Source organism: Triturus cristatus, chromosome 3_2, assembly GCF_964204655.1.
Source record: "Triturus cristatus chromosome 3_2, aTriCri1.1, whole genome shotgun sequence".
In the NCBI taxonomy this organism is placed as follows: domain Eukaryota; kingdom Metazoa; phylum Chordata; class Amphibia; order Caudata; family Salamandridae; genus Triturus; species Triturus cristatus.
In genome coordinates, this window is record NC_140584.1 from 850,779,441 (window position 1) to 850,801,789 (window position 22,349).

The 22,349-nt window shown below is 49.1% G+C and overlaps 1 protein-coding gene across 1 annotated transcript in view; it reads right to left on the bottom strand.

Annotated features, from left to right (window-relative positions):
- The window catches only part of BLTP2 (bridge-like lipid transfer protein family member 2), an 800,213-nt gene that overhangs the window by 633,160 nt on the left and 144,704 nt on the right, over nt 1–22,349 (bottom strand). The window contains exons 2-3 of the mRNA XM_085649125.1: nt 20,283–20,412; nt 19,118–19,167 (exon numbers count right to left, since the gene is read on the bottom strand). Coding sequence (XP_085505251.1) covers nt 19,118–19,167; nt 20,283–20,412 — 180 coding nt within the window. The remainder of the gene's footprint in view (nt 1–19,117; nt 19,168–20,282; nt 20,413–22,349) is intronic.

Below are 22,349 nucleotides of genomic sequence, written 5' to 3' on the forward strand. Positions count from 1 at the left end.
TGGAGCCTCTCTTCATCTTTTGAAGGATGCGGAGGCTGAAAGAAGGTGGGCAGCGTGACCGATTGCCCGATGTGAAAGGGAGTCACGACTTTAGGAAGGAAAGAAGGACGGGTCCGGAGGACAACCTTATCCGGATGAACCGAAAGGAAGGGAGGGTTAGCTAACAGAGCCTGGAGCTCACTCACCCGCCTAGCGAAGGTGATAGCTACCAGGAAGGCTGTTTTCAGAGTCAGTAGACGAAGTGGACAGTTGTGAAGGGGCTCAAAGGGAGCGCACATCAGAAAAGTAAGAACAAGGTTCAGGTCCCACTGAGGCATTACGAATGGAACAGGAGGGAACATATGAGTAATGCCCTTGAGAAAACGTGAGACAACAGGGGACTTGAAAAGAGAAGGCTGATCAGGAAGCCTTAAGAAAGCAGAGATTGCAGCAAGATAACCCTTCAAGGTGCCCAGAGCAGAGCCCTGCTGGGCCAAGGATAGAAGAAAGAGGAGAACCTCAGAAAGAGGGGCGGAAAGGGGATCCACAGCCTTTGCTGTGCACCATGCCACAAATTTGTTCCACCGGCAGGCGTATACCGTCTTTGTGGAGGGACGCCTGGCTGCCAGAATGACATCACAGACTTCAGGAGGCAAGTCAAATGGCATCAACTGCTGCCGCTCAATCTCCACGCATGGAGGTGGAAGCTGGACAGGTTCGGGTGGAGGACCGTCCCCTGCTGTTGCGACAGAAGGTCCTCCTGAAGAGGCAGTCGTATCGGGGGATCGATGGACATACTGAGTAGCTCGGGATACCAGTACATTCGTGCCCAATCCGGAGCCACCAAGATGACTTGGGCCCGGTCGCGCCTGATCTTCTTCAGCACTCTGGGCAGAAGTGGTATAGGCGGAAAGGCGGACAACAGACCGCAACTTCACTCGCGACGAAAAGCGTCTCCGAGCGAGTGCCGCCTTGGAAATTCCAACGCGCAGAATTGCTGACATTGTGCGTTCTCTTCGGTGGCGAAAAGATCTAACCAAGGCTCTCCCCACTGCAGAAAGAGACCTTGCGCCACGTCCGAGTTCGTGATCCATCATGCACCGGCGGCTGAGTTAGTCTGCTCTGGCGTTCAGAGAGCCCGCCAGATGTTGAACCACCAGGGTGATGCCCTGATTTTCCAGCCATGTCCAGAGGCTCAGAGCCTTCTGACGAAGGGTCCACGACCCCACCCCGCCTTGTTTGTTGCAATACCACATGGCGGTGGTGTTGTCCGTGAACACCTGCACAACACTTCCCCGGACAGAGGGAAGGAAGGCTTTCAGTGCAAGTCAGCCCTTAGCTCCAATTGGTTGATTTGGAGCCGAGTCTCCGCCGGAGACCAGAGTCCTCTGATCTCCGCCTCTCCCATATGGCCCCCCCCCATCCCAGGAGGGACGCATCCATCACTACGACATGCTCCGGTTGGGGTAGGGAGAGGGATCTGCCGCTGACCCAATCGCGATTCGTGAGCCACCACTGCAGCTGGTTCGCAGTGCCCTCCGAGATCAGGACATGGTCGGACAGGTTGCCGCGATGCTGGGCCCACTGAAACTTCAGGTCCCACTGCAGAGCCCGCATCTGCCACCTGGCGTGAGGTACCAACAGGATGCAGGAGGCCATCAGCCCCAGTAGCCGCAGCACCAACCTGACCGAAACCCAGGACAAAGGCCGGAAGATGGAAATCAGGGCCTGAATGTCCCGGACCCGCTGTTCTGGCGGATAGACCCGGAACTGCGCTGAATCGAGAACCGCTCCAATGAAAAGGAGCTTCTGGGAGGGACTCAGGTGCAACTTCGGCACATTGATGGAGAACCCCAGCGAGTGCAGGAGGTCGGCCGTAGTCTGGAGGTGGGAGACGACTTGCTGGGGCGAGCCCGCCTTCAACAGCCAGTCGTCAAGATAGGGGTAGACTGGAACCCCTGAGCTGCGACCACCGCCATCATTTTCGTGAACACCCGAGGGGCACTGGTGAGGCCGAAGGGTAGCACGGTGAACTGAAAGTGCTCCTGACCCACCGTGAACCGCAGGTAATGCCGGCAGGACGGGGATGTGGAAATAAGCGTCCTGCAAGTCCAACGCTACCATCCAGTCTCCAGGGTCTAGGGCAGCCAGAACCTGAGCTAAAGTGAGCATCTTGAACCGGTCCTTCCGGAGGAAGGTGTTGACGCTCCTGAGGTCAAAGATCGGGCGTAGGCCCCCTTTGCCCTTCTTGGGAACCAGAAAGTAGTGGGAATAACAACCACGACCTACTTCTGGACCAGGAACGCGCTCGACGGCCTCTTTGGCGAGGAGGGCCGAAACTTCCTCTCGTAGAAGATGCAAATGATCCCCCGACATACGGTGGTTCTGCGGTGGCATGGCTGTAGGGGTCGTCTCGAAGGGGAGGGAGTAGCCCCTTCAGACGATTTGCAGCACCCACCTGTCCGACGTGATGGAGTGCCAGTGAAGCAGGTGATGGCGAACTCTGCCGCCCACTGACGTGGAATGGGCCTGAAAGCTCGGATTAGGAGGGCTTTGAGGCGGATGTGGACTGACCGGCACGTTGACCTCCAGTACCGCCTCGGGGGAATCCACGTCCGCGACCGCGTGCAGGTTGGTTCTGCGGCCGGTGGCTGGGCGGACGTGAGGAGGCGCCCTTCCTTGGCCACGGAAGGGACGAAAGGCGGAAGTTTGCGGCCGCGGGCCGAAAGACCCAAGGACTTGGCCGTGGCCCGGGAGTCCTTGAACCGAGCCAGCGCACTGTCCGCCTTCTCACCAAAAAGGCGAGTGCCATCAAAAGGCATGTCCATGAGGGAACTCTGGACATCCCCCGAAAATGACGTGGACCTCAGCCAGGCGTGACACCGAAGCGCAACCATGGTGGAAATCGCCCGACCCAGCGAGTCCTTGGTGTCAAGTCCACACCGTATGGCATGCCGCGCGGCATCTCGACCGTCAGCAAGAGCTTGAGCGAGTCGTGTCCGGGCCTTCACCGGACACAAGGGCAGCACATCCTCCACCGCATCCCACAGAGAGTGGGAATAACGGTCCAACAGGCAAGCGGTATTTAAAGACCGCAGTCCCAAACTCAGGGACGAGAACAGTTTTTTGCTAAACTGCTCCAACCTCTTGGATTCCCGATCCGGAGGAGCGGACGGGAAGGAGGAATGGGAGGTTGAGGCCTGGATAACCAGACTCTCGGGGTGGGGTGTTGGGAGAGGAAACTGGGGTCGCCAGGAGCAGGGCGGTGGCGCCGGGCAACGTTCCAGTCCACAGGAGGGACTGTGGAGGGCTTGGACCAAGTGCCCTGCAGAACGTCAATGAGGGCCTCATTAAACTGCAGCAGAGGCTCAGTGGAGCTTGCTGTCGGTTGAAGGACCTCAGTGAGGACGTTAGTCCTCACGGCCACAGCAGGTAACTCCAGCCCGAGGGCTTCGGCCGCCTTGCGCAGCACCACTGAAAAGGCTGCACCCTCCTCCGAGGCCACCGTCAGAGGAGAGATGAAACCAGCGTCCGGGGAGGTATCCAGACCGCTGGCATCCCCCAATTCCTCTGCCCAGTCCTGAGAAAGTTGGGCCTGAGCGGCCATAGGGTCATCATACCCCTCCCAGTTGCCCTCGTCATCCGATTCCCGATAAACAGGAGGAACGATTGGAGCCGGGCAGTAGATGAAGGGCTCACCAGTCGGCGCCGGCATCGGCGCCGGGCGGCGCCATGCCGGCGTCGGGCGGTGCCGTGCAGGCGTCGGGCCCGGACCGGGGCTAAACCGGGGAACGACGTCACCCGGGGACGGCGTCGGAGGTGGAACCGGTGTCGGCGCTGGCGGAGGAGGCGTCGTGAGGTCGACCGGCGCCGACCGAGATCCAGGCCTGGATCCCTTGGGGACCTGCGGCGTCGGGGCCGGAGCCGTCGACGGCGCCGGGGCCGCCGGCACGCGAGGTCGCCCAGTCGAGTCCGCGGGGCCCGAAGGCGCGCCGGCAGGCGTCGACGGCGGAGCCAGGCCCCTCATGGCCGAGAGGAAGGCACTGACCTCCGCCGGAGTCGCGTCTGTCCCAGGGACCGGGGGGTATGGGGACGGGCACGGCTCCGACGGAGCCGCGGGGGTGGGACCACCCTGACCCTCGGCCGAGTCGCACGACTGGCGAGGGGAGTCCGAAGAGCGATGTCGTCTCTTGGACTTCTTGGAGTGCTTCGACTTACCCGAAGACCCCGACGAGCCATGACGATGGCTGTGGCTCCGCGATCGGTCCTTGGAGCTCCTCCTGGACCGGGACCGAGAGCGGCGCGGAGCCGAGTGCCGAAGCTCGAGAAGCTTACGGGACCGCTCCCGCCCAGCTTTCAATGTCAAGGCCTGACAGTCGGGGCACGACTCCGCGTCGTGGTCGGCCCCCAGGCAGTACAGGCACCGGCGGTGGTGATCCGTCACCGACATCAGGCGATGACAGGCGTCACAGGCCTTAAAACCAGGCATCCTACCGGCACCAGAGTCGAGTCGATAGACCAAAAAGTTAGTCAAAAAATGACTAGGGGTAAGCTCTTCCCGGTTCGGCGCTTACTGGCGAGGGCGGCGTCTAAGTACTCCGACGACGTCATTCCGTTGCACGACGCCAACGATGGACGCGGAGACGCAGACGACGCCTAGCGACGCGCAAGGGGTATTGCTACAAAAACTTTCCGGATCCAGTCTGACGCCTGGGGATTTGGATATTTGGAGGAGTATTTATAGAGCGCAACGTTCGCTCCGGAAGGAGCATCATGGCGCTACAAGACCTTGATACCAGATCAAAGGGAGGTGAGGGGGGGGCTAGATTGAGGCTTTGGACAAGTCATCGGGAAGATTAAAGATCCAAGTTTTGAGGAGTTTCCTAAAAGGTTTCTCGAGCGTCTGAAGTCTGAGATGTCTAGGCATGCTGTTCCAGGCTCTAATAGCCAGGGCACTAAGAGTTTTACCGCCTTTCGATTTCAGGTTGAATTTGGTAGAGGTCATGAAATTTTCTTGTGAGGATCGGAGGGAACGACTAGGGTTGTAGTGAGGAAAGCGTCTGGTGAGGTAAGAGGGACCTGATTTGTTAAATGCTCGGAATGCGACAGTGAGGATCTTGAAGAGTATTCTCTTGTGCAGGGGGAGCCAGTGTAGGGTTTTCAGGGCTGCGGAAATAGAAGATTTACGTGGAAGTTTTAGAACAAGGCGGCCGGCGGTGTGTAAAACACTTTGGAGTTTTGACAGAGTAGATTTCTTGGTCCCTGCCAAAAGGCCATTACAATAGTCTACTCGTGAGAGGATGAGGGCCACTGTGACTGTCTTTCTGGAGTCGAGGGGGAGAAAATCAAAGAATTTTCGCAAGGATTTAATTATACCGAAGCATTTGCCTGCTACGCAAGCGGCGTGGAGATCGAATGAGAGGTCAGAGTCAAAAAGGACTCCGAGGTTTCTGGCCGAGGAAACCGTCTGAGGGGGAGCTACTGAGTTGTCAGGCCACCACAAGGCAGGGCAAAAAGAGACATTTTTGCCAATGGGGAGGATCTCGGTTTTATTTGAGTTACAGCGGAGGTGGTTGGCGTCCATCCAGTGGAAAACTGCCGTTAGGCAGTGTTTGAGATTGAGCTCTGCCTTGTTGGAGTTGTCATCAAGGGGGATGATAAGTTGGGTATCATCGGCGTAGGAAGTTACGGTTATGCCGAAAGATTCTATCAGGGTGAGAAGAGGGATAAGATAAATGTTGAAGAGGAGGGGGCTTAAGATAGACCCTTGAGGGACTCCGGAGGATACCTTTTTCTCTCTTGATTGGAAGGAACCAAGGGTGATGGTTTGGGACCTATCGCTGAGAAAAGATTTAATCCATGATAGGACTGAGTTGGAGATACCGATATCAATAAGTCTGTTGATCAGGATGGAATGGGAAATGGTATCGAAAGCTGCCGTGAGGTCAAGAAGGATCAAGATCGCCTTCTTCCTTTGATCTAGTACGGTTTTAATGGTGTCGGTCAGCTCGATTAGGGCGGTTTCCGTAGAATGTTTGGACCGGAAACCAGATTGCTGGGGATGGAGTAAGTTGTGGGATTCCAAAAAGGTCTTGAGCTCTTTGTGGACTAGCTGTTCTATTATTTTACCCAAGGCGGGAAGCATTGTGATAGGGCGGAGGTTGGTCAAATCCGTTGGGGATTTGTTCGCCTTTTTCATAATTGGCTTAACCACGCCTTTCTTCCATGAGAGAGGGACAGAGCCGGTACTGAGGGATAAGTTGATTATTTCGTTGACAATCGGGTTGACTTCGTTGATGATGAGGTGAAGAATCTTTGGGGGACAGGGGTCAGCGGGGGAGCCCGATTTGCAGGAAAGGATCGCTTCTCTGGTCTGCGCTAGGGTCACTGGAGTGAAATTTTTGAGGCTGTTAACGGCCAGGCATGGTTGGTCTGGTACGAGAATGTTGTGTATTGGAGGGGGAAAGTTTTTTTGAATGGAGGTTATTTTATCGTCAAAGAAATCCGAGATCTTGTTACATAGCTCTTGTGATGGGGGGATTTCGGGTTGAAGAGCTTTGGGATTAGTGAAGGTTCGTACTATTGAAAACAAAGTTTTCTGTTTTTGACTGGCCTCTTTAATGGCATTTACGTAATAGGTTCTTTTGGCCGATTTGATGGTGGAGAGGTAGCTTTTCCTCTGCAGTATATAGGAGCATCGGTCGCTATTATCGTAGGTTCTTCGCCATTTCCGTTCTGCTTTCCTACAGAGCAGATGAGCGGAGGCTAAGTCGGGGGTGTACCAGGGAGCTTTGATTTTAGTTTTCTTCAACATACTGACCTGGTGATTGGATGGGCATCGTTTGGCAATTTCTAGTGCGAGCCAGTTGTCAATGCGGACTGCATCTCTATCGATGAAGCCGGATAGGGATGGTGCACTGGTAGGGGAGAGAGGATGGAGGGTTAGATTTTTCTGGACCGTTTTCCAATTAGTAGAGTGAGAATGGGGAAAAGTGCGTTTATGGTTGGTAGAAGGGAGGCAGCTGGAGATATGGAAGGGGATCAGGCAATGGTCAGTCCAAATCTGGGGTAGGGGGGATAGGGTAGTGATGAAGGGGAAATTGGAACAAACACCGTCCAAGGTGTGACCAAGGGAGTGAGTAGGTAGCTGGACGCTTTGTTGAAGGTTGAAAATTTCAAGAGTCTGCAGGAAGTTGCTAGTGTGGGAGTCGGCGTTAGACTCGAGGTGCAGGTTGAAATCTCCCAGTAGGGTAAAGTGGGGGTAGCGAAGTAGGAAGTGTCCTAAAGCGTCATTAAGAGAGTCTAGAAACTTAGCTGCATTACCTGGTGGGCGGTAGATCAGGCCACCGGAGAGGGAGAGGGATTGGCTGAGTTTGATGGAAAAACCTAGTCCCTCTGCGTCCATGAGAGGGTCCAGGCAGAAGGTGTGGCAGTTAAAGGTGTTCTTCAATATAATTGCTACACCTCCTCCTCTGCCTTTCTGTCTGTCCTGTCTATGGAAGGAGTAACCCTGGGGGAGGGCTACGGCTATATCGGGGTTACTGTCCTCAGTAAGCCAGGTTTCAGTGATCATGAGGCAATCAAGGTCATGGTCAGTGATAAGGTCGTGAATGTCCTGACTGTGCTTGCACATTGACCGCGCGTTTATCAGGCCACCTTTGAAGGGGGGTCGTTGATTATTTGTGGGGGTAAGCGGGTCGGAGTTGAGTGACCAGCGACATTTAGTGCAGCTGGTGGAGCCGACTACTTTTGACAGATCGAACTTACAGGAACAAAAGAACCTGCCTCGGAGGCTACGGAGGTCGTTCGAAGCATACGTGATAGTGTGGGGGGTTTGGGCAGCGGTTCCTGCGCCTGGCGCGGTCTTGGCGCGGACGGGCGCAGACGGGCTTGCCTTGAGCGCGCCTTCGGCGCGCAAACGGCGCTCCCGCTGCGCTCGTCCGCTGCGCGTCCTATGCAAGCACATTTATAGTTGAAGGAAGGGGGCGTGGCCTCTAAGTGGGCGGAGTCAGCGCGCACGCCGCAGGTGATGGCGGCTGCAGGCAAGGAGATAGGAACAGCGAGCAGCTTTTGGGTCAGCTGAGCGCTTTAAGGTAAGAGCAAGCGAGCGAGCGCTGAATTAGTACAACGTTTTCTTTAAAAACACAGATACAAAGGTGACACCACACGATGAACAGAGTGCAGTGGGAAGTACAAAGTGAGTTAAAACAATGGAGTACCTCCAGCCCCGGCTTCCGCCTCAAGACTGGGTCAAGGTTTGCTAACAACCGCTAGTGATCAGCGGGTTAAATAGGGCGAACAGGGGGCGTGGCCTCTAGGTGGGCGGAGTCAGCGCGCACGCCGCAGGTGATGGCGGCTGCAGGCAAGGAGATAGGAACAGCGAGCAGCTTTTGGGTCAGCTGAGCGCTTTAAGGTAAGAGCAAGCGAGCGAGCGCTGAATTAGTACAACGTTTTCTTTAAAAACACAGATACAATGGTGACACCACACGATGAACAGAGTGCAGTGGGAAGTACAAAGTGAGTTAAAACAATGGAGTACCTCCAGCCCCGGCTTCCGCCTCAAGACTGGGTCAAGGTTTGCTAACAACCGCTAGTGATCAGCGGGTTAAATAGGGCGAACAGGGGGCGTGGCCTCTAAGTGGGCGGAGTCAGCGCGCACGCCGCAGGTGATGGCGGCTGCAGGCAAGGAGATAGGAACAGCGAGCAGCTTTTGGGTCAGCTGAGCGCTTTAAGGTAAGAGCAAGCGAGCGAGCGCTGAATTAGTACAACGTTTTCTTTAAAAACACAGATACAAAGGTGACACCACACGATGAACAGAGTGCAGTGGGAAGTACAAAGTGAGTTAAAACAATGGAGTACCTCCAGCCCCGGCTTCCGCCTCAAGACTGGGTCAAGGTTTGCTCTATTCTAAGGATATTCTAAGGTGAGGAATCTAACTAACGTGTTTCTTTCAGATATTGAATTACATTACTAAAGAAGGAGAGAGGAGTGTTCAGCAGTAGTATAGAAGAATGGCAGAAAAGAAAGGAATGGAAGAACAGAGAAAGGGTGTAACACTGGCTTTCCATCGTATTTGCACAGTGAGAGAAGCTGGCCTTGTATATGATGTCCACTAATGTAAGGGGGCACCTTGCACCAGTCCAGACAACCCTTATGGTGATTTAAGAGGTCTCGGACAACATTAGAAAGCTATATAAGTGGTAGCTGTGGAGAGCAGCCTTCAGGCTTAGTCTTGAAGGAGTGTAAAGCAGCTTGTTTTTCCAGAATGCAATCTTATAGTATAGATTAAATGAAAAAGAACCACACAAAGTATTTATATAAAAATATGTATTTATTATATAACACTATCTAGTACGTTACAGTATCTCACACACGGAGATAGTCACAAAGAGCACAATACCTTCGCAAAGAAATCACAGTAAATAGCACTAATACACAGTGGGCCCCGGGGGGGACCAAATCATATTCTAAGAAAGTGGTAGATGAACCACGACTGAAGTCAGGACAATGTCGAGAGGACGTAGAATTGCCGGGGACCCACAGAACCATCCAAGGTAACTAGATAGGGACCCCAGGGAGAGCATGTGCAGTGTGTGAACGGAACTGTGTGCTCCGTACAAGTCTATGTGCAAGTCGCGGTTGGATTTTTAAAGATTAGGTACCCTTCCCAGTGGACCCTAAAGAAACCCCGTGGAAGACAGAAGGTTGGAGAGCCACCCTGCCCGTGGATACCGTGGTACCCAAGTTGCCTATCCTAGGGAAGCCGGGTGTATAGGTGTGAAGCGGCATCGGAAACCACTGTCGAACCAAATAGAGGATTTCAGGAAAGTGCCACTGCTGGAAGAGGAGAAAGTGACCTGGATTCTTGAGGAGGAGTACCTGAAAGCAGAGGGGACAGAGTCTATGTCACTCACGGATGACCAGGAGACTTGGAAGACGAATGCCCTCCGATGTCTGGTGCTTTAGGGAAGATGTCGATGAGCTTGGCTCTGCAGCTGTGAGGACCAGGCAACGCTGAGGAAGACCAGAACCTGGATACGAGCTGTCCCACGAAGGATGTCGGGTGCCGAGTGGTCATTGTCCGGCGGGAGCACCAACAAGCCTTGGCAAATGCAACCCACGCAGGAAGTCGAGAAGGTGCAACATTGGGACCAGCAAGGTCCAGGGGACTCACCACAAGCAGGGGAATCAGGGCAGACCCGAGCAATCAGGGAGCCCAAGAAAAACAAAGGTGACCCTCAAATTGACCAACAGTCCGGAGGCACAGGAGTAGTGAGAGGACCTCGAGCAGCTCATTAAAAGGAGCAGGCCACGGTGCCCACGAGGCCGTATGGCTGAAGATCTTGGTGGAAGAAGTTGCCAGAGGTTGGGGCCTACTTGGAGCCCAATTCTCTTGTCGCAAAGTTGCCAACAAGCATTTGCACTTGCAAAAGTACGCGGTGCACAAGGGTTTGGTTTAATGCAGCCCCCACAGGGGATTCAGTCCTCAAACTCGGTAAGAGGACAGCTCAGGCATCGTGGGACATAGAAAACCACCACCTGTGTTGTTGGACCCTTCGATGTCCGCAGGAGCTCAGGATCAGCAGACCGGTCACCAGTGTTGAAGTGCCTGCGAATGCGGGGAAATGACTCCTTCACTTCAAGGGAGATTCCTTCAAGTGTCTTGGATGCTCCACAGGTCCTGCACGGATTCTGTAAGGTGCACAGGCACAATGCAGCAGACTGAAAGGGAGATGAAGTCAGGCCCAAACGAAAGTGCAGCAATTTCAGTTCTGAATCTTATTCCACAACGAATCTTAAGACCTACACCCAGGTAAGCCCTTAAGTAACCTAGAGAAAGGGTTGGGAAGATTCAGGAGACCTTACCAGGGAAGGATCTGGGCAGGGGGGAGGTTACTCCCATGTCCTTTGTCCAGTTTCGCGCCAGAGCGGAGACCAACAGCTCCCAGGGCTGGTTTGAACTGGACTATGCACAGGGACACCAAATGTGTCCCTCACGCAGCCTTTCTGGTGCTGGCAGGCGCACCCACCCAGCCCTAATAAACTAAATCCTGTCAGGATGTCTATTGTTCCATCTTCCTCTGCTCGACCTTAGCTCAGCAGCAGGAGATCAGAAATGTGTCTCTGGTCAGCAGCAGCTATTTTGTGCTGTCCGGGACTAGAAGCTCTTACCGGAAATACAGAAAGCCTAAAGGAGGGCTCTTCTAGTGCTTGGAATCATACCTCCCACACCGTTTATGGTGTGGAGGTATTATTCCAACTTGTTTGATACCAAACATGATAGGATTCGTTGAAGCCGTTTTCGATTACGCACTGCCACTTTGTATAGTATATGGCTGCTTCACTGACAACCCGGGAGAATGAACTCCGTAGGCTGCAGGGGTACCCTGCTCATGCAGGGGCACCCTCTCACTTAGAACCAAGCACCCTGCCCTCAGGATTGCAAAGGCCAGCTATAGGGGTGACATAGGTTTTAAGTGCAGTGACCCTTATATATAGTAAACCTATATCTTAAGTAAGTGGTGCATGCACCAACTTACATAGGCTACAATAGCAGGCCTGTAGTTTCAATTTGAATGTTCTCCCATGGGTGGCATAATACATGCTTCAGCCCATGGGGGACCTCTGGGGTACCTATGCCCTGGATACATGGGTGCCATATGCTAGGGACTGACAAGGGTACCCCAGTATCCAATATGGGATGTACCCAAGTACTGAACTTACCAATTTAGGGAGAAAGAGGATAGACTGGGGTCCTGATTAGCAGGATCCCGGTCAGACTAGTAAAAAAAAAGAATCACATCGAGGGTGGGGGTAACCATAAGAAGCAGATCCTACTTTCCTACACAAAGCAAGGTAAAAAGTTTAAATTGTAAGTTTTTCAAGTATCAGAACAGCTTCCCACTCTTTCATATCCACTAGTATGTGGAGGAACACAGAACTTCTGGTCTTTCTTGACTAATGTAACAAGGTCTTCATCGAGCTACCCAAAAAATGCACACAGATGTCACTAAGTGCAAAATCCACCACCTAGGTTATGACTGCACCTTCAAAAACGAGATCATATGAAAATCCTGAAACTCTTGAAACTCATTCCACTTGAACTCACTACAGGTAGAATTAAGGATAACAATAATTATTCAATGCACCTCACACAGTAATATTTGAGAAGGGCGACATTTAGCATTCTCAATCCAAAAGGGCAACAGTAGGGAAAGTGTTGAATTTCAGGGGGGTGAAATTTACTATTCCCACTTGAGTCAGCGCAACAGTAGGGAGAGTGTTGGACTTTGGAGGGGTAACATTTACTATTGCCACTCCAAACACTGCAACAGTAGGTAAAGTGTTAAATTGCAAAGAGGATAATTTTACTATTTCCACTGCAGTCTAAACAAATATAGAAAAAGTTCTTCACTTCCAAAATATTACACATAGAAGTAATACCAAGAAGACAGAATAACTATGAAACTCTTAACATAAAAATTATATAAGTTACATCGGGCCTGATTATGATGGGGGAAGGCCCACCACCAACAGCCAGTCGGAAAGACTGACCGCCACGGTTCCATCAGGCGGTCATTTTCCGGCCACCTGTTGGAGCAGCCGCCTGTTTTGCACTGCCGGTCTAATTAGCATGTCCATCCCCACCAGCCTTTCCATGGCGGTTCAACTGCCATGAAAGGGTGGCGGAGATGGACTTTGGAGGCCCGTTGCGTGCCCCCCCTTGAGCAGGGCAACTTTTGTTGTGCACTAAGGGGGCACCATGCCCCCTACATTTCCATGCACCATGTGACAGGCACCGCATGGTGCCTGCCACAAAATGCAGGGAAATGCAAAATGGGCATTTTTTTTATTGCTGCGGGTGCTGCAGCCGAAAACATGTAAAATGCAACCGCCACAGTGGCGGCGACATTGTAATTTGGCCTGTGGGACCCCCGACACTATATCGGGCGATCCCCATCTCCATTAGGGTGACCGCCCGCCATCCTAATCAGGCCCATAATTACTACTCAATAAAAGAATCATCAAGTAATAATTAAGTATTAATTATGCAATTTCCTGCCATATACCCCTACAAACCTAGCAAGCCACACCTAAAATATAACTTAAAAATAAGTATTTCATCATTTTCATTAATAATTGTTAATTATTACTTAACTAACTTTCCAGCGTTTACCCCTATGAATCTAGCAGCCCATAACCAAAATATAATTAAAATAAATAAGTATTCCATAATTTAAATAAAATTCAATTAAATAATTAATTTACAAATAATAATTAATGATTTAATAACTTCCCCCTAAACCCCTACAAACTTACATCCTGCAACTAAAATATAAGCAAAAAAATTATTACTTCATATTTTACATAAATTATACAATAATTAAATCATAACTTTAAAATTGATAAATTATTGCTTGATTAACTTCCCACCGAGACCCCTACAAACCTAGCAGCCTGCACCTATAATATAAGCAAAATAAGTATTTCATAAATTGCATACTCAAAATAAATTAATTATGAAAAATGTAATAAATGATATTTAATTTTACTTAACTCCCCACCCTATCTCCCTAAAAGCCTGCAAAATCCATAACAAAAAAAAATCAATATTACATAACTTACATAATAAATTACAATCATATAATTAAATAAAAGTTATTAAATAATTCACAATTGAGAGCGCCCACGACAAGTGATAGCCAAACTTCTTAATTATGCAGATCGAGATGCCATTCTCCAGTTTGCGTGATCCCACAGAGATAAACTGCTCTTGGACTCACACCCGATCACGGTATTCCCTGATTATACTCGGCTCGTGCAGAAGCAACGTCAGTCATTTGTTGCCGCTAAGCGCAGACTCAGGGAACTCAATGTCTACTATATGTTGTTATATCCTGCTAGGCTGAATATGATATTTAACTCCAAATCCTATTTTTTCGATTCTCTGGAAGCAGTGTTCGCTTGGGCTGACGAATGGATCAGCCTTAAGCCTCATTCTCTGCCCCCGCTGGACTCAGATTCCTCCCAAGGCTCACATTGAGGCAGACAACACGGAGGCAACTTGAATCGACAATATAGATCTTGCTCAAATTGGCGAGCCCAAACTCAGACCGAGACGGGAGAGTGATTTAAATCAGAATGACTTAGTGGAAAAATGCCCGGCTGGGCACCAGCGTACGTACAGGTTCGCATTATAACTCTGAGGTCCTACAAAACGGCTTATGGCCACGAACGATCTGTCCACGCCCCTGGACATCTGGTTCTATGTTGTGTGATGTCGGGACAGTTGGGCACCAGTGGTGGAGCTCTCTGGGTCCTCCCGCTTGCAGCCCCGGCGCAGTTTCCGCCGCGACAGATACTCCTTGTTCTTTGAAGATTTTGGGGGATAGGGGGATAGGGGGGACAGGTTTTGTGGGTTTTACACTGTTTACACAGTTCTTGCCACCGATCGCACGTTAAGCCTATACACTGACATCCTAGTACTTGCAGCTGAAGATTCTATGGTAGTCAGATTACATCCCCCACACGTAGCACCCCACTAGAGGAGCTAACCATATTATCTTGGAGTGTCAGGGGACTTTTGAATAAAATTAAGAGGGAAGCAGTACTTCGCTTATCCAAACGTTATGAAACAGACATACTCCTGCTTCAGGAGACTTATCTCCTTGGCACTAAAGCCCCATGCTTTAGCAGGTTTGGGTACGCCACTGTATACCACTCTAGGTTCACGCGTGGCTCTCGAGGTACAGCAGTCCTAGTGCACTGACGTGTACCATACCTTGTCTCCAAACATTGGACCGACCCGGGAGGACGCTACACGGTAGTCATGGGCACAATAGCTGGGGAGCAATTAACTCTAGGTATAAGTCACGCAGCTGTGGGGCGTACATTCCCGAAGGCTTGACGATCCTCGGCTGGGACTGGAATGATGTTATGATACCCCAAGATGAATGGCGGGCCATGCAGCAGGACTCCCCCCCTCACCACATCCAAACTGAGCCTTCTAGCCAATACACTGGAGTGGTCAGATGCATGGCGAGCATTTAATCCCTCGACTAGCAGGTTCACATTTACATCAGCGGTACATGATACACTATCACGACTAGACTATTTTCTCCTCCCCCATAGTTACATCCATAGGGTGTCCTCCACATGCATCCTACCCCGGGGGCTGTCAGAACATTCGCCGGTTCAGCTTAAGCTGCGCCCTTAATACACACCGGGCTCCCTACCGCTGGCGCATGTCCCCTTGGCTCTTCAAAGATTTTCACTATCAAGAGGTCCTGCGTAAGGCCATCTCAGATTTCCTTTTGTCGAACCTAAATACAGTCCCATCACGAACTATCTTATGGGAGGCTCTTAAACCTGTCATCCGGAGAGTGGATATCAGTTTTCGTACCAGCGAGGAACGCGTACGCCTGGCCCAAATAACTGCGCTCATTAGAAGCGCAGGTGGTGTCCGGGACAGTACCTGGATCTCGGCGTAATCTCTTGCTTATCCAGCAGCAAATCCACCAACTTCTTACTGATGAGGCTAAAGACACTTGGCTAGTGGGACAACATAGGATATATCAGTGGGGCGACAAGTCCAGAAAAATGCTACACTGGCTCCGTCAGGCCAGAGCAGTCCCTCTGCCAGTACAGATATTACGGGACGCCCACGGCGCACTATGCACACCTCCGGAGTCGGTGGTCCAGGCCTTCGCGACTTTTTATGCCACGCTATACCAGCAACGGGAGCTTATATCTGAAGCTCTTATTGATGAGTTTCTGTCCGATATTTTCCCCGTAAATTGTCAGACCAAGTGAGAGATGCCCTAGATGCCCCTATAACTCTAGAAGAGTTGGGTGCTGCTCTGACTAACATTCAACCTGGTAAAGCGCCGGGGCCGAATGGATTCCCTAGTGACTTCCTGCGGCCGTACATGACGACACTGGACCCACACCTATTAGCAGCCATATAGGAAGCATTTGAGCAACACATCCTACCCCCTGACTGGCGCCATGCAGAAATTTTAGTTTTTCTCAAGCCGGGTCACCCTCCTGAAGATCCGGCTTCATATTGCCCCATTTCATTGCTTAACTTTGAGCCCAAGCATCCAAGATATTGTTCATCCGGATCAGTCCGGTTTCATGCCACAACATTCCACTAGACATAATATTAGACACGTCCACAACGCCATCGCCAGAGCCCCTGAGTTGGGCCGCCCTGCGCCGCATCTGCTAGCCGACATCGATGAGGCGTTCGACTCCCTGAGTTGGACTTATCTCTTCAAACTCCTCCGTGCCCTAAACCTAGGCCCCCGCTTTCTAGCCTACACCCAGCTGTTATATACTGATCTCTCGGCATCAGTGCGCGTTGCAGAACACCGGTCGACCCCCTTCCCCATCCGTCGTGGCACGCGACAGGGTTGTCCCCTGTCCCCATTGCTATTTGCTCAGGCCATCGAGCCCTTAGCGGTTTGGATCCAGCAAGATCCGTTGATCCGTGGGTTTGAATGGACACAGAAGTGATCTGACAGAAAAGCACTCTACGCCCATGATGCCTTATTTTTCCCGAAGGATCCGTGGTCATCGGGACCCCGTGTCCTCCAGATACTCCGGATCTTCGGGGAAACCTCCAGGCTCGGAACTAACCACTCTAAATCTATTTTATTTCCTGTGTGCGTTGATCAGAGGCACCAGGCCTGGGCATCACAATTATCCCACGCCACCGAATGGTTTTAAATATCTGAGAGTGTTGATATCATCGTGTCCCTCAATTTCGTGGTCACATAACATAGCCTCACTGTTCCCCGCTGTTTGCAATGTGGTCCCAGTTGCCCCTTTCGCTGTATGGTATCGCTACCACGGCTGATATATCGACTACAAAACTTTCCATATGATAGCCCCCCTTCTTGGTTTACACAATTAAATGCGATCCTGAATGGGTTTTGTGGCAAGGATGGGCGATTTGTGTTGCACTTCACACATGTACTCAGTCTACCTACTGAGGAGGCATCGCAGCAGCAGACCTGTTTGCATACTACGCTGCCTCCCATCTTCTGGTCATTAACGAGTGGTGGTATAGTTCTCAGTCAGATCCAGCATACGCAGTGGAGCTGCTATCTATGTCAGGCAGTTCTCTACAGAACCTACTCTACCTCCGGACCAGTCTTGCCACCCTTCCACTGGCTTGCAGAACGGTCATGCAATTATGGAGACGCACAGTGAAATCCATGGGCTGGTGGGAGAAATTGACACAAACTACCCCCCTCTGGCAAGGCGCATATTTGCGCCCCGTTCCGGCTTGGTGGGCTTCCGCAGGTGGGACCTCATCGGAATATCCACACTAGGGGACCTCATGCGGGGCACCACACTTAAGTCGTTTCTGCAGTTACAGACTTACTTTCAATTACACAAATACCAGTTTCACCGCTATCTGCAATTGCGCCATGCCATAGATCCTTACACTCGTAACTTTGAGACACATCCAGAATTTCACCCTCTGGAAGGTCGGCTATTAATGGGCGACATTGGGGCACATAAGATTAAACAGATCTATCAAACATTAACTACTCACACGCCCAACATGTTACACCGTACCTACACAGGCTATATTACACATGATACCGGTTGTGGAAGATGGGTGCCATCCAGTCCCCCCCAGTGTCTCCGATGTACTACGGAAGAGGGCTCCTTCCTGCACACCTTCTGGAGCTGTACTGGGATACAACCATTCTGAGAGAAAGTGGCGTCCTGTCTAGGCCAGGTACTGGCTTGGACCATTCCACTTGATCCTCGTCTGATTCTTCTCCATAGCACGGATGAAATAGGGGGGAACCACTACAAGCAGCACCTCCTATTCTTAGGTCTAACTCTTGCCAAGAGAGATATAGCGCAGAACTGGAAGGAGTCTTCTCCACCTAGTGGGGGGGGGGGGGCTGGAAGAGAGCAATGGACAGGTGCATGGGGGCAGAATTTGTGGGCTTCAAAGCGAGGGGGTGCCCGCAGAAGCAAAGGAAGATCTGGTCTTGTTGGGTGATATATAGAGGTATTGACCTAACTCCCTTACCACACTCAGACTTGTGCGACCCTAGGATTTGACTCACGGACCCCATTCTGATACCATAGCACAGCTAATGGTTCACTAACTGTACTGTTCTTCCTTTCTTTTTCCCGTTTTTAACAGCTTGCATGTATATATATTTGGATGGGTTGGGTGTCGTTTGTGGCTCATTTGGCCTGGCGTTTTACAGGCCCACTTGTTATGGGAAAATAAACCGGGTACTGTATAATCCCGCATCACTGGTTATGTATGTGCCGGGCTCTGCCCACTTTGTACCCTTGAAAATGAATAAAATTAGTTGTGAAAAAATAAAAATTCATAATTATTAACTAATTAACTTCCCATCCTACTCCCCTATAAACCCCAAAATGCGCTAGAACAGTGTAAATTAATATAAAAAACTAAATACAATTTTTTAAATCACTTAAAATTACAATCTTTATTTAAGAAAATAACCTTTACATAAACAATAATAACAAACACAGTTAATAGATCAACTAAAATATTCAAATAATTAAAAAAGCAATATTTTAACCACTATATTATTGAAAATTATATTATCTACCCCCAAAAAAAGAGATTCTAGCAAACAATATTTGTGCATCACGATATCTGTGTATCAAGATATTTTTTTCTCGATATTTCTGCCTCTCGATATTTTTAAATCAATATTTTGACCAAACACCTCAGCAATACATAGGGCAGATTCTCCAAGAGAAGACGTTCTCCTAAAGTGGGTGGTTCAAGAAAACTTGCAATCAAGACATCAATTGTGCACTGCTGAGCTAGTCATGCTTCTGGTTTACTACTTACTTCCTGCCTGCTAACAGATTTCATTGATAGATGAGCCAGAAAACTTAAATAAGCATACACTCTTGTATTCAAGGACAGTTATAGAGGAACTTTCCTAGAGCTGTGGTTCTTCGTGGGGGTGGGTTTGGCAAACCACTGGGTGAGTGGAGTTGAGTAGTTCATTGTGAATGAGAAGAGAAACTAGTGCTCATCTGCAGAAGTCCAAGCTAAAAGGGTCACAGATCAATCAAGCCATTGCCATCTCAGTTAATAAGGAAACAAACAGATACTTACGGCAGGTCATGGTTGAGAAGTTTACTAGAGATCCAAACATTGTCAATTTCCTACAAAGAAACAGTAGGAAGATCAGTTAAGAAATTTGCGGGTAACACTCCTACCAGGTACTACAGAATTTTTTGTATGTGTATGCTCTATGTAGTGCTTACATTACATGGTGTAGACACCACCAGAGCCTACTGATCTATATCTCAAAGTAAGTGACCCATTTTATGCTATAGAAAGGCATGCTCTATTCCTGTCAAAATCTCAACAGCCAAGAGAAAACCTCTGCTTCACTACAGAGCACATGGCATGTTTTTTTTCTGGTAACTCCCAAGAGTATGGGAAATACAAATGCAGACAACTACTATCTAGGGAAGAATGTTTAACTTTGGATTGGTTCAAGGGAATGGTAAGTGAAGTGTAACTTCCTAATGCACTATAAGAATTGTTTACCTCCTTCTTCCACTGCTATTTTGGTCATAGCAAAATCAATTTCCTCACAAAGATTGTATTTATAACCAGGCTTATACTTTCTTGAGCCTTGTATTTTTTATAACAGATATGCACTGTTTAAACAAAGCACATCCAATCGGTGCATCATATATATATATATATATATATATATATATATATATATATATATATATATATATATATATATATATATATAATTTATATATATACACACACATTAGAGAGAGAGAGAGAATTATACCTTAAAATTACATAGGAAGGATGTCCATTTGACTCGTTTTGAAATTACCCACAGAACCCAAGTCTCCAGAGTACATTCATCACATGAGTTGGAATGCAAAAGGAGCAGAGGTTTTTATTTTGCAGCTGCATCCTTGTCTAAAACACATGATAGTTCCACTCTTTAGGTTCTCATTTCCACTATGTACATCTGGATCTAGCTGGAGTTGAAGGCACTAAAAGTTAAGAACAGGCAGCTCAACCACACAGAAACGTGCCCTGTTTTATAATCACCCTCCCCAAAACAGGGTTTTCTGTGGTTCTTTGAATAATCATTCCTCCAAGTTATCCTTCTGATAATAATTAAAACTGTACTTTAATTTCGTAGGCAGAAACAGGACAGATGTAAAACACAACTAAAAACACAACTAAAGGGGTGGAGACATTGTGGTGTCAAGACCTCAGTCAAAGCACAGATACCTACCAGTGTTTGCTGCTGCTTTTCAAATTTGAGGCTGATGTTCTGGAGCCACAAGAAGCCCAAAGAGCCAATTTTCAAGTCTGCTCCAAGCTTCCGCTGGCACCAGCTGGTGGCCAAGCGGTAAAGAAGCCATCTAGGGAGTGAGAGAATCAGAGGACATCAGAGATTAAGGATAAAGGGCTGAAGAAATGTCAGGTGTTTATCAAAACATGAGAGAAGTAACATCAGGCTCACACAGGCCTTTACTCCCTTTAGTCCCTACTCTACATACCAGATGATTAAAACAATTTTTTTATCAACTTATAAATGAGCACAGCATTCTCAATTACACATGCCCCATAGTAGTTTAAACTGAACAGATTATGCTGCATATATAACCACAAAGACAGTTTCCCTTCCTGTGCCCTAAACAAAGTGAAAATGGAAAGTGTAAAACCTGCAGTACTCATCTTACAGCATTTAGAATACCATCTCGTGATCATTCCAGCCCAAGGTAGCATACTTATAAAAAGGCTTCTATGTCTAATGTGCTGCAATATCAGAATAATGCTGAGGAGTACCCATATCTGTAGTGCTTTCTCTCCTATGGCCAGGAAGGTCACCAGTAACCGTTGTTGCCAGATACATTCTGAATGGGCCCCATATATCTATGGGCCTGGATGTGTGTACGTCTGCATTCTGTCATTGCATGTATAACAGAACCAGACCAGGTGGAGAAACCGCGCATGAGCTGCCCGACAACACACAATGGTGAGGTCTAGTTGGGTCTAGCCTATGCTGTTTTTCAGGAGGGAAATAAGCTCTACACAAGAACCTGAAATGAAGCAGCTTGTGCTTATAGTTCATAAATACCATATTTATCTGCATACAAAAATAATTCCTTTTTGCGTCTGTCAGCTTTTCTCCAATATATATTTGCCAGGACTGTTTGCTCTGAAGGGACCACCTGTTCTAAGAGCAGAGGCCATAGTGCATAGCCTAGATACTCATTTTGTGGAATCCTGAGATCTAATTAACTGGGTTAGTGGCCCAAATTCCAGCAGTTCCTCAGGAAACTGCAGAAATTATCTCCTGCACAGTATGTTAGTCTAAAGTAGGTAAATATATCCAGGGGAACGGGGTTCCTTCTGGTCTTGTACTGGTTCACCGTCAACAATTTACCTTCAACACAAAGCTGACCATTTTAAGTTAAGCTAGTCTTGGCTAGGGTTTGCATCACCATGTGCTCGTTGATGAGTGGATGGAGTGGGTTGTGAGCTAGAATCGAGTACAGAAACAAAATATCGCACTTTAGACTAACAGTCTTCCATGTCCATTAAGTGGTTGCTGCAGTAAATCTCTACCAGACGTCTTGGTAATCCAAGTGGCAGCAAGGACTCTAAGAGACGACCTGCTGATTGCTCTCACTCTGGGGCGAGGTAAGAGCCTAATATCTGGGTAAGACCAATGTCTGATAAAATGGCATTGAGCCGCCAGATAATACATTTCCAGACCACAGACTTCAAACCCACTTCTCTCATAATCAAGTGTCATTTTTATAACATCCCAGCTGATACTTAGCTATAGATCTACCTAGACAAGTCTGGAACAATGTTCTAGGGGTCTGCAAAATAGTCTTATTTAAAGAGATGAGTATGTTCATGAACAGTTAGAACAAATTCTGGACTACTACCATTTTCGAGAGGGAGGTAACTTCACCCAGACCGTAATCTGGTTTGTCTTTCTATCCACTGCTGGACCGTAATAACCTCTGTGTATCTGTGCAGCACCAATCCTAGGGATCCGACCAAAACTTCTATCCATATACCAGATCATTCTGTATCACACAGTGTCATACGCTGACCAGCTGCGATGAGGTTCTGGTTTTCCTCACCTGGTCTCTTATGCTGCAGTCCACACACTATCTGATGACCCGTTACATTTGTAAGTCCATATACAGCTACAAATACAACAAATCCTGCTTTTAGTTTTGCTGATTTCTTACTGCCCGTCATGAACTATTTCGGGTAACCTTCACTTGAGAGACAGTGGAGGAACTAATCTTGTGCCCCATACAATTACACTGCCATA